Source organism: Amia ocellicauda, chromosome 9 (genome assembly GCF_036373705.1).
Source record: "Amia ocellicauda isolate fAmiCal2 chromosome 9, fAmiCal2.hap1, whole genome shotgun sequence".
Classification (NCBI taxonomy): Eukaryota; Metazoa; Chordata; class Actinopteri; order Amiiformes; family Amiidae; genus Amia; species Amia ocellicauda.
The window spans coordinates 2,880,484-2,893,620 of NC_089858.1; the positions used below are offsets into that span (position 1 = coordinate 2,880,484).

General features: G+C 48.9%; 1 protein-coding gene across 1 annotated transcript in view; it reads left to right on the top strand.

Annotated features, from left to right (window-relative positions):
• The first annotated feature begins 619 nt into the window (after nt 1-619).
• Nucleotides 620-13,137, top strand: part of abl1 (c-abl oncogene 1, non-receptor tyrosine kinase) — a 39,850-nt gene continuing 27,332 nt past the window's right edge. Inside the window, exon 1 of the mRNA XM_066712635.1 lies at nt 620-2,708. Coding sequence (XP_066568732.1) covers nt 2,576-2,708 — 133 coding nt within the window. The 5' untranslated portion in view covers nt 620-2,575. The remainder of the gene's footprint in view (nt 2,709-13,137) is intronic.

Below are 13,137 nucleotides of genomic sequence, written 5' to 3' on the forward strand. Positions count from 1 at the left end.
CTACAGCACTCACAATGTGCATTTTCCCATTTCCATTGTAATGACTGGAACCTATATTTTACTTAAAACAGGAGAAAGTACCTTATTCTCCCCCCGCAATGGATGCCTTTAATCTTCGCTGCTTCCTCATTGTACAAGAGTTGATTCAACTCACCCCAGGCAGTAACAATGTAACTGGAAAACAAATAAATGACCACAGGGCGACGTGCACCAGTTACACTGACCACACTCAACTGGTACACTGTAACGCGTGTGGAAGTCAATTGATTAATTGATCCAGCCTTACTGCACGCATCTAATTGTACAGTATATAGTGGTATCTATGTGGTCTGCTAATAAATAAATACATAATATCTATACATATAAATGCAGGTACACTGTCTTCATAGGATTTCAAAAGACGTGTTTATCGGCCTCAAGCTTGTGATTTAATGCGCCGACTTGCAGGAAAGGGGCCACTTAATTTTCTTCCCGGTTTGAATTTGAAACACTAATTAAAGTCACATTTTGCTCTCTAACGCAAAGGCCCTGAAGGCTGACGTTGTTATTTCACGCCGCATGTGTGGAATGTGTACGTAGCCGACGTACGCACTGACGCACGACGTCACCCCCCCACACTCAGTCTACCTCCTTGCGCACGGAAACATGGCGGCGGCTGCGCGACTCTGACCGAGATTTAAACCTCATTCCGCACAGAAAAAAGTTCCCGAAATCCATGCAAACAAGCGCCGAAGTTGAGGACCGGAGAGCGGACTGTTCCCCCGGACCGGAGAGGGGCTGGCGGGCCGGTTTGACGCCGTGTGGGCAGAGCCTTCGCTAGCACGGCTGAAGGAAGGAGACGCAGAGAGCGGCTGCCCCGGGTCTGGGTCCGAGGAGAGCCCGGGAGAGAGACAGCGACGGGCGGAGGACGGAGGAGCCCGGACACGGAAGTCGCGGGCAGCCGGAGAGAGGCGGCGGGGCGGGGGGTGGCTCTCTGTCCCCGGGTCTCTCGCCTCGGAGCGGGCGGGGGGTCGGCTCTGTGCTTCGGAGACTGCACTGACTGACGGGGAGAGAGAGAGAGAGGGGCCTGGACTGCAATAAACACACAGACAGACAGACAGACAGACAGACAGACAACTTCAGCACTTATAGGATCTCTGCACAGTGCAACACACTCTCTGAGAGCAAACCCTCACTTTTACTTTGACACCCCAAAGACAACACATGTCTGTCCTCGGGTTCCTCTACACTTCGATGTTGTGATCTGATTGGACACCGTCTGACACCAGGCCAGCAATAAGCTTCATCTGGTTCACACTGAGATACATGAACCCGATCCATGGCTCAATCGATGCCTTCTGACAGGAGACAGCGTGGCATCGCTCTGCACGGCTGCCAATGCCCCGGCGGCGTAATGAAAGCCAGCCCCCATTGCCAGGGCGAGGACGAGCTCCTGAATGGATGTTAAACACTACACTTTAACCTGTGCAATCTGAGCCCCTTTGTTGGGTTTGTTTCACCTTGATGACCACTGTGCGATATTTCCGTGTGTAATGGATTCAGTGGCGTTTGGCTTCCGCCCTCTGTAATCTGAAATAGCACTGGGAGGATTAGTCTGTTCCTCTTGGAGATGCATGGATAAAGCTAGACTCGGTTCTTAGAAATCAGACCGGCGTGTATCGGTATGTCCTGGGCAGCGCTGAGAGTCAACATGCCTTATTCTGACAGGACACTGCCCGGCAGACACTGAGCATGTGCGGGATAAGTACTGCGTCGCTGGACTTGATAATAAGGTCCGAGTAACACGGAATCACACTAAGGAGTTTCTGCTGAAGCACATTTCCCCTCTGCCTTGAAGGAGGCGAATGTTGTCTAGAAGTGCCGTCTGTTGTGCAGACCTATGCAAGACGTTCGAAGTGTCCTTTCTCGAATGGGATCGCCAAGTGCCTTCAATATTGAGAGCCAGCGTTTCTACAGACACAGCTGAGCGGGTCTGGAGCTGAAATAAAGAGGCTGTGCGAATAAGTTGCTTTATCTCACACCTTGTGCCTATCTCTTATACAAAGCCATACCTGAAGCCAAGCACTACATACTTCATATCCTTGGATGGGCCGAAACAAGTGCAATTATTGACCGTTGAGCGACGAACGGAACTTTTATCGAGGCCTTGAAGGTGTATGGGACGTCTCAAGCTTAAACCCTGTGTGTTGGTTCTGTCTAGCTGCTGCTGTGGCAACACTACATTAGCGGAGACATTTGCACCTCCGTAAAATCGATTAAAAAAATAATTGACGACCACAAAAGGGCACCCACACTACAACCCAACTACAACCACACGACGGGGGCAGTAAATGATCGAGAGAGAGGGCCTCCTCACTTCTGTTCACCCGATCTCGGAGGCTGGGTAGCAGGGGGGGTACTGGAGCGAGCGCGGCCTCCTCTCACTCTCCCTCTCTCCCCCGCGACCCAGAAAGACCGTCGTTGACCCGAGGAGCCGCCACTCTGAGGACCCGGCCCGCCCCTTGGCCCCTCGCCTCCGCGCCCGAGAATTCAGCACCGCGCCTCCTTCCTGGCAGTGCCTGGGCATCCTTCCTTTATGGGGCAGCAGCCGGGGAAAGCTCTCGGGGACCAGAGGAGACCAAGTCTGCCGGCTCTGCACTTTATCAAGGCAACCAAGAGGGAGTCGTCGCGGCATGGAGCCCAGCACTGCAATGTGTTTGTAGAGCATGGTAAGATCTGCGGTCTCGCGGTCACTGCCCAACATCGTTTGATACGCAGTGTGCTTCTCTTTGGCTGTGTAGGCCAGTAGGTGATCGCTTAGAGGAGTTCTAGTTGTGATGCGCAGTGCCAGAGGCCTATCAGTAAAACCCCCAGATAGCGCTTCTGTAATCTGTAGGATTTGCACAGAAGCTGCTTGGTGGAGCCCTGTGCTGTGGTGGAACTGCTCCTCAGTCCATTTAAACATTGGCACAGGTTTCCTCTGGTACCCCAACATGCAGAGCGGATCGACAGATGTTTGGTCAAAAAAATGACACGTTAATGCTGTTTATACTAACGATTGAAAGCGTTTAAAAACACATGCACTGTTTCATATTTATGTATTTTATATTGGGGGGGGAATGCATAAAAATCACCCTGAATTTCCGACGCCATTTCTTCATGGTGCCGCACCCAAATAGGGTCCCTGCCCCGGTGTTGGGATCCGTCGCTTTCTGTCGATTTATTATTATTATTATTTTTTGGTTGGTTTTTAATGTTTCCCTAAGAAAAGCAACTTGAAGCGCAGTACAATTTCCATGACCATGTGTTAGGGTGAATGTTTGGTGACTCCCGAATAACGATGGCAAAGACTTTCAGATGGTTAAGCACTTATCTGTGTGTGTTTATTCCTCCCAGAACAATCTGCAGGAAATCATTGCCCAGATAGTCTACTTGGTAAATGAATACAAGAATGCAATCATAATATATAGGCCTGATGCGTTTCCTTATAAAGCTTCTCAGTCCCGGGAATTATTCTTGTGCAAAGTGAATGCTGCTCTTTGTCTGACAGGGAAGCGATGAAGCCCTGTAACACAATCCTGTTACACTCTTGTGTTCAGCTTCGCCTCACTGTAGCAGTGGCCACACACGGGTTAAACTCAGACTCATAAAATATTAATAAATAAGAGAGAGACAGAGAGAGAGAGAGAGAGAGAGAGTTCATGAGCGAGGTATTGCACAACCGCTGTTTGATGTGGAAACAGATTCTTGCACAGAATCGGGGCCCAGCTTTCAAATTGTGATCTTTTTCACTCTGGGAAACTGCAGCTGTGTGGAGAGCTCAGTTACCCATCTCTCTCTCTCTCTCTCTCTCTATCTCTCTATCTCTCGTTCATACATAGATTTCTTCCCCGGCTTTTGGACAAGTTTGATAAGGTTTACATAAAATTGTGTGTGGAGGTAACCTGCATTGAAAGTCATTTTATTTTCATAGGCTTAGCAATGTGAGAATCACTACGCTTTGGTTTGTCTGTACCCTGACCCTGAGTGACATACTGACCATCACTGTAGTGGACCTGTTCAGACAAGGGGCCGTGGAGGAACAGTGACAGTTCTTCAGACCTTCTCTCTGACAAGGAGGAGAAATCTGAACTGGGTTTTAAGAGGAGATGGGGGGTGGGGGGTTGAAAGACCAGACAAGCTGTTATGGAAAAGAAAGACTTGCCCGGTTGTGGTTTGGAGTTGGGGGACCAGTGAGTATTGGGTTGTTTTTTGCAGCGAACTGTAATGGCTGTCGGGGGGGAAGTGAATCGCCCCGAGAGGAATGAAGTGTCAACAGCGATTCAGTCACTGAATCGGCCGCCACAGGCCGGGAAACCGTGATTCTCACCGAACAGGTTTGGGGAATCGCAGAAGGGACAGGAAAGATGGGGGGGAGGTATTGGAGGGGCATGCGAAGACGTGTTGAAATCCGCATGCGATTATACACAGCTTTCCTCAATGCAAGTTCCCTATAGGGAGACGGATAATAAAACCTCAACAACAGTCATTTGAATGCGATTCTGATTTTTCGAACTATCGGCATGCAGTGGTACATTTTTTTTTTTATCGGGCGTTTCAGTGTTGTGAAGGTTGTTATGCTCATGTTTGCTGATGGAGCTAGTTTGTTATGTTTACAGCTGCAATGTGTGTTCAGTGATTCACAGTCATGTAAAGGTTTTGTGCTGGTCGTTATGTCCTGCGTCTCTTTAAATCTAAATGAGTAGTTTAATTCCACCCCTGATGAAGGTCACTCTGGCTCTGATGTGATTGTGTGTGTGCTTTTTCCTGTGTGTGTGTGAAGAGGACACAGCCCTGTGCATTGCAGGGAGCAGTGGTTCTCCTTTCCCTGTATCTCGTTAAACTCCCCCACAGCAGGAAGAGGAATCATTGTGGTGGGGGGTGGGGGGGTGAGAGGATGTGGCTCCCTGTTGCTCCAATTCCCCCGTTCTCGGGCACGAACGCCGGCCCGACTCCGCTCCGCACCCCTGACCCCTGATCCGACTCCTCTGTCCCACGCAGACCAGGAAACGCGCGACCTCTTCTCCTCTGGCGCTTTCCTGGACTCGGTCCCGATCTCTGCTGCAGCAGCGGCAGCGAGAAAGCAACACGATAATGTGGAAAGTTTGTCGCCTGCCAGATGAGTGGTGGGGAAGCAGCACAGTCCCTCGACCTCGTGTTGCAGCTCGGATTGCTCTGTGCATCTCCAGAGCAAAGGTTAATGGATGGAAAGGGCACACGATGTTCGTTTTTTCTGTTTTAAGTTTGCTCTTTCCTGTGGCTGTACCGGGAAGAAATGCATGGTTCACTATAAGGACATATTTCACAGCAGGAAAAGAATAGCCCTTTGGTTAAATGCTAGAGCTGGCATTCAAAGACTATCATGCCTTAATTTATCACTTATCTGTTAGGATCTCTCAGGGGGTGGTTTTGCACCTTCTCCTGTTTCTAGAGACCCTGTAGATCATTGTTTTTTCAGCCGCCACAGAAGCACGCTCTGAGAAGACGTACTGTGCCGTATCCTTGTCTGTGCCTGCAGTCTTTTAAATCGCTTTTCCTCGTTTCTTTTTGAGGGGACCGAGCTAATGCTGCTTCCCCACCCCTCCATCAGAGGCCAAGCGGAGAGAAAGCGGGCGCTGTAATGAGCTCGGCAGTGACCCCAACCAAAGGTTACAATACGAGCGACCTCTTACTGCGCCGGGGGGGCAGATGGGGGTGTCTCATGTTACAGCAGTGCACCGAGAGGATACTTTGGGGGGCGTTGGGCTGCAGGAGCCGGCATTGTTGTCCGACGGCACGTCAGAGGAATTCACTTCGAGATTCAGACGAGGAAGTCCGAGATCGTTTCAGCACTTCGTACGGCTACAGGGCGCCGTGCTGGCCGATTAGTGATGGGTCAAGCTGGCGTTGTGACTGTGCTCTTACATAACACACACACACACACACACACACGACCCCTTTATGCACCTTAGTATTGGCTATACAGACCTTCCTAATTGAAAATATTTCTCTTTGCCTCTCCACTCCTCTCTCACATTTCCACAGCTCCAGATTTGTTTTATTTATTTTTTTGTTTCGTGTTGTTTTTCCCTGAACCGTTTCCCCCCCCCCCCAACCCGGTCCCACGCGGTTGACTGAGCCGGGGCTCCATGCGGTCGATACGAGAGATCGTATCACACTGCAGTCGATCGGTACTGTCGCTTGTCCTTGCTTGTCTGGGATCAATCAGAATGATCAGAATTCAACACCATCTGTCCCGAGAAGGGAAATGTTGATAAGATATAAAGTGAAGCAAATCCTTTTTTATTTATCTTTTATTACAGACATACACCTTAAATTTGATTAAAATCAGGGGCTGTTATGTCACTAAGGGCCTGATCTCTCGAAGATGGGAAAGCATTTGACTACGCAGTACAAGCAGAACATGTATTTGAGTTATAACTGAGCCCCTAACTGACATTCACTTGAGCAGCTGTTAAAGGTGATCGACTGTGTTCGAATGGCTGCTCGAACTCCTGAGGGAATCACCTACCAACGTTGGGAAGTCCATGCCTAAAAATTAGGAGGTTTGGGTTATAGCTCACATTTGCATGACACGAGAGTTCAGCTGCAGATAATAAAGACGTTTCAAAACGTTTTGCTTATGCTTCATACCAAATACCAGACCGGCTCATGATTCCGGTGCTGCCAAACGAGAGGTCTAAGCAGAGCGTTGCTGGTGCTTTTTGTCCTGCTGTGCTTGCTGTCCCAGATCGGGATGTCTGCCCCTGATCGTGGATCTGCGTGAGCTCCCCTCGCAGGTGGCAGGGGGGGCCCGTGCAGGCGGCCTGCTCTCGGGTGTCCTGACCTCGGGCAGGCCCCGGGGGGAATCTGACCCTGCTTTGCTCGGGGGCATCTGGAAGCTTTACTCTCACCCTTACAAGGTCATGCCTACACAGCAAGCAAACATGGGGCCCTATACTCCTAAAACAAAGCATGTGCCCCCTCCAGGCCACAATTTCGCCCCCCCCCCCCCCCCCCCCCAAGCCCAGAATGCACCACCTGGAAGTCTCTGGCTTCTAAGCCCAAGTGTGTGTTAATCGTGAGACTCGTTTCCTCGTGCATCCGGTGACGGCTCCTTGACATGCCTTCTGAGCACCAGGGCTTTTTTCTGTGTCTCCGTCACCACGTCCCGCCCTCCTTCCCATCTCCAGTCTCTCCGTTCGTTGCTCTCGGCGCTTCACGCTGAATGCAGGCTTGGATTCCCGCAAAGCCTGAGTGGAGCTGCATGTTGATCGGCGTGAATATTTGGTGGTGGGGGAATTATCTAAACTCGCAAATGGTGTAATTAATGTCTCTGCTTTCAGTCATCACCCCACCACATCCGCTTAGTCATGGGACGGCCATGTGACTGCCTGAAGCTCCTGCCTCCCTCCTAAAGAGCAGAGTAACATTTCCACGCAGTCGAGTATGACAAAGTCCGGTAGAGATCCTTGCCATTGTGCGGCAAGCCAACTCCCCGGTCACATTAACCCTTTTTTGGTCTCATGGGTGCGGGCGCTTGTGCATCCTGTGGAAGGAATGTATAAAATCCTCTCCAGTGGCTTAAATTGAACTTGAGATAGGAGTGTGGCTTTTGGGGTAATAATTTATCTTTCCCATCTACTCCAAACAGGGTCAGACCAAAATACTGCATCAAGTAGACTTGTAAACCCACTGTTACCTAAAATATGTACTGCTATTGACTAGGAGCAGACTGTATTTTACTGTCTGGAACTTATGGAATCTACGCCGTCTAGACTCCGGAGCTCCTGCGCGATCGGCCCGGTTCTAGGGGGTCTATTTTAGATGCAGGCAAGGCATTTCCTCACAGATCTGCTAGGCCAGCCAGCTGTGGGGTCACAGCATGTGTATGGATCCGTCCCGTTCTCCAGGTAGAAGTTCGGGGATTTGTGGAATTCAGAAGACATTCTTTTCCCTTGTTTCCTAAACTGATCATCAGATTGATCTTGCCCTGCGTCCGGCTCTGTCCTACGGTTTTCTTTCATCGCTGGCAAAGTGTGACAAGCAGCGGAGGACAGCGACGCCAGTGTGAAGTGTGATATTTTAGTGCTGGCGCAGGTAGAGAGGCAGTGGAGGAAAATCTGCAGATTGTTTCCATCACTTTCACTGCATTCTTCTGTAGTTAAAACATCCATCCAGAGCAGCAGTTGGCCCTGCACTGTTGTGGCGTTGTTTACCTGCCCCAGCCGCTGCAGCTCAGTGAGTCACTGTTTTGCTGACACATGTTGACCACCTGGGCTGTCACCGGCTGTCACCGACGCCTCTGATCTCCCCTCCCAGCCGGAGCTGCTGAAACAACAGGTGCCTGAATCCGAGATGGTAATATCCTGTGTGAGACAAAGTCTTGCGTCGCCTCGGGGGATGAATATTCCTCAACACAACGCTTCCAGTTTTGGAGACATTCCTTACCCTAGGTAGTGGATTAATTTGTCAAGGGATTATGTGTGCAGGCTTTATTTGATTTGACAATCTGCCTGTTTTTTGTCCTCATCCCACTTTGCGAACCACCACGACCCTCCCACACAACACACTTGCTGCCTGCGAGTCCACAGCGCAAACAGCAGAGCGAAAGCGTGCCATGAAGGATTGCAGCAGTGCTCTCTAGCGACACCACAGTCTCCTGGTGAGACACAGGGGTCACGGCTGTGCCGCACCCCCCAGAGAGATAAGAACGAGCCCAGATTGGAACCCGGCTTATCTGCGCTGCGGAGGCCAGCCTGTGCTCTGAGCGGAGGATCGTCACAGGCTGTGCAGGAGCCTCCGTAACCTCGCCTCCTTATTAGATTTCCCCCCTAACGAAGACTCCTGTGTGGTCCCGGAAGCCAAGCACACTTTCATCTGCTTAATGAGTGGAAACGAGCACCAGGCTTTGCTCGAATGCCTCTGCTCACAACTGCAACAAATCAAGGCTATAATTCACTGGACCCCTGAACGATGGGGTCTTGGCTGGCTGTCACTGCATTTATTTATAGTGACACCTGTTTCGGTTGCCAGAGATCCGACCCCTGAGGTCAGGTCACCACGAGGAGAGGGAGACGGACTGTGCTGATCTGCGCTGAGGCTCCTTTTCTGCCTTTTTTCGTGCCCCTCTCACCCTCTCACACAGACAATGTGCGGCCCCTAACCCAGCTGACTTAATTAGTGCAGAAATGCGACGGCAACAAAAAAGAAACTTCACATAAAACGTAAGTGGGATGCTCGCAAGTCGCCTACTCTCGTTTTCCCAGGCGGCCGGGGCTTTTATGCCATTGAGACATGCGCCTCTGCTGCCCCCTCCCCGCTGCCACCAGCATTCCAGTTGAATTAATATTATTTATTTTGAAACCGAAAAGAAACAAAAAGAGAAAACGAGTTGAGCGCAGGGCATGCCACCGCGGCGCAGTCAGGAATGTGACCTCTGGTGCATTCCGCTCGCAAATAGCTGACATACCCCCCTCTCCCTCCCTCGCTCCCTCCCTCCCTCGCGCTCTCTCTCTCTCGAACATGTGTTTTTGTGATCCCTGCTCCCAGTGCGGGCCGGCGATCGTGGCTCCCGGTGGGCTGCTGGGTAAGGAGTGCCATTGTTGGCCTCACAGGGACAGTCCCGGCCGGGTTCACAAAGCGGCCACCTCTCCGTCCTTCCCGGCACTCCTGAGAGCACAGCTGATGCACAGTCAGCGAAGAGTGGGGAAGAAAACACGCTCACACACACACACACACACACACACACACATACACAAACAAAACGGTTTATTTTCTTCTGCCCCCTCCTGCCTTTTAAAAGGAAATGTAATGTGATTCATTGGCAACTTCTTGTCATTCACCGTGGTCTTGTTGTTGTTGTTTTTTATCATGAATTGCACCGGGGCTGAACTCCAAGATATGTGAAATAACTCATTATCGTTGGAAGGGCATTTAAGCTGGGCTTTTTTTTTAAATACGTAAGAGGGTTGACTTTTTTTTCCAGGGGAAGGAATATCCCAGATTCTTCCAGCACTAGTCTACAGCATCTTATTTTCCATTCTGCTCGACCGAAGTACCATGTTTTTATTTTGTTTTGGTTTGATATAAACACACAGCATGATGGGCTTCTGTTTGTTGTACAATAGCCTACAGCCCCATAAAACCTCGACCAGAATTAAGTCACGTGTGCACAACAATCAAATGATTCGCTCCCGTGCCTCCCTCTTGGCCGGGGCTGCCCTGAGAGAAGACCGGACATTTTAATTGTCGCTTGATTGGCGTGTCCAAGTGCTGATGGAGAAAGCAAAGCATGACTATCAGAATATTATTCGGATGGGAACGCAAAGCTTAGTCTACAGTGAAGTCAGGTTTAACAAACGTTACTGGGGAATCGGGTGTTCCATTAAAAGTATATTTTCTCCCTCTCTCCTCTATCATGATCATCATTAAGGTCAGAAATCTGAGTGTTTTTGTTTATTGTGCCACTGAGCAATGCCAGCTGAATACAAATCAACCCAGACTCTCAGAAAGGATATATGATTTTTATTTGTCTTTTTTTTTCTGTTGCGGAACATGTGTGTGTAATTTATTGGAATGATTTAAGATGTACTGTAGCTATGGCGACTGCAATATACAAGTAAAGGGAGAGAGTCTGGCCCCGACTCCGGCGACTCGGTTTTCATGCTTTGTGAACGGAAAGGGTTGTTTACTACAGAACCCGATCATTCTTTCCCTATTAGGGAGTGTTGTGAATTCTCCTCTTTTCCTCAAAAGACTGGGAGCTGGAAGACTTATTATTATTTATTTTTTTACCCCAAAAGACCTGTATCTTGCTTTTTCCAACATGATGTCTGATGCACGAAACTCCCTGCCAGGGGATTTGGTTGTCTTTCAGCATAATTGTCTCATTAGGACTGTTTATTATATCTTTTACAGTGAATGACAGCAAAACCAAATCACAGCCAATGTCCTGCCTGCATTTTCCCTCTATATTTACTCAATAATCTGGCTGTTAGAAGACTTTGTCATGTTGAAACTACAGGGCAGTGGCTTGTAGTGCAGTACTGTACACCCCAAACGTACATCTAGACCGGTCCACTCCACACCCCAAACACACATCTAGACCGGTCCACTTTTCAAGTCCAATTCCCTTTTTCAGACCCATTCCCAATTCCAAATTCTGCCCTACTAGACTCTACTGGAATTGGAATTGAATTGAAAAATGAAATGCAAATGGAATTGGACTGTAACAACTAGCATTAACCCCAACCCTGATCTAGATATTGTCAGTCACTGCAGATCCCTTGGCACTGCCTTCCAGTTCTTTATTCCTGGTGATTTTCAAAGCTTTATTGCTTATATTTTTTATTTTTATACTTCTCAAAACTGTGTTTAACCTGTAAGTTTGTAAAGATTTGTTCAGAAAACTGTGATAGAAAAAACGGTTTTGAAACATGTATGCATCTGTGAATGTATTTGCTTTGAAATGTTGCCTTGTAAAAATTCCAGAAAGTTTGTAAACATGCGAGGCTAATTATTTTAAAATCCATTGAATTTATTGCCGGTTTATTATCCTCCAAACTCGATGTAAATGATTTCATGAACTTGCGTAACTTTGAAACCTTTTTTGTATTACGCTTGAGCACTGACTTGGCCTGTTCAATCAGATTGTGTGAAGCACTGCACAGTCTGCTCTCTTTTTACCACTTTAATTGGAGTCCATTCCCTGCATTTTGGTTTTGAGTCCAGCTGTGTGATTTTTCAAACATTTTTGCTCCAATTAAAATTGCTTCCTGGTTTTCAGAGAGAAGCTATAAAACTTAAAAGCCATGGGTTTAGCACGATATCAACGTATGTATGCAAAGTAGATAAAACCCTTCATATTCATATTGGGTTTTAAAATGTGGTGCCCTGACACCCCCGCAACACTGTCCTGAATTCTCTGTGCTCCTGAGTCTGTGATTAAAAGTTACCCCCAGACTGCAAGGTGCAGGGCTGTAGAGAGGTGTGTGGGGATGGGTGGGTGGTTTGGGAAGCCTGTTTGGCTTGTTATCCAGCTGGCAGTGTGCCTGGGCTACAGTTAAACTGTCGGGGGTGGGCTGGGGGTGGATATTCTGATAATGGGCAGGAACAGGTCCCTCTGAACACAACAACACCAATTAGAGAGGTGCACCTTCTGCTCAGGACGAGGGCTGTCAGTCTGTTAATGAGCCTGGTGTCGGTGTCTGTGTCTGCCTGTGTGTGTTTGTGTCTGTCTCTGTCTGTGCATCTGTGTGCGTCTGTCCGTGTGTCTGTGATTGTGTGCGTCCTCTCGTATGCGTCTGTGTGAAGGGCAGTTTTGAGTGATTGAAAACTGGTTTCTGACGGTGAGTCTCCCACTGGGAACAGATTGAAACCGAGCTTGTCTTTTACGAGCTGCGTGCCCGGGCAAGTCACCTGCAAAGCCGACTCCCGATAAAAAAAACCCTCTTCAAATCCAGTCGCCCGGGCCCGCTTCGTCGCTGTCTTGTTCCTGGCTCAGAGGTTGTTTCGGCCTGTATGAGATCTGTGCAGAAGAGCATGCTGACATCATCGGCATAAAGCAGCAAGAAGTCGGCTCTCCGGAGGGCTGTAAAAACAACAACAGGATTTTTTTTTTTAAACTGAAGTCAGCGGGAAAAAATTTAAAGCTGCAGGGTCCAGTCTGACGGCATATACATTCCTCATGTCCCACCACCATCTTCCTCCTTCCCCCCCGTTTCTTTTTCCTAGGTTTGAGCTCCATCACACGCACATCTTGGCGGGAATGAACTCGCCAAACTCTGCGAAGCCCCTTTGAGGCTCAATAAATGAAGTGAACTTGGAGCTGCCCACTTCTAGATTTGAACCGAAACCGTTCGCCCCTCATTTTCCCGGCTCACGTTCGAAAAGCCACGCTTCTCTGATTCCACAAATATCTCCCTCTCAGGGTTTCCTCCTGAATCAATTTCAAATCAGAAATGGGATGAGACCCCCACGTGTCAAAAATGTCTCGCAGTAATGTCGGTATTGAGCTGTCCAGGTGAGTGGAGAGGTGAGGTGTAGGGAGATACATACGTCTGTTACTAGGGGGGCTGGGACGACATGACTAGCAGTGAGTGCTTAAGGATGGTTTCTTTTTATTAATTAAAGAATAAA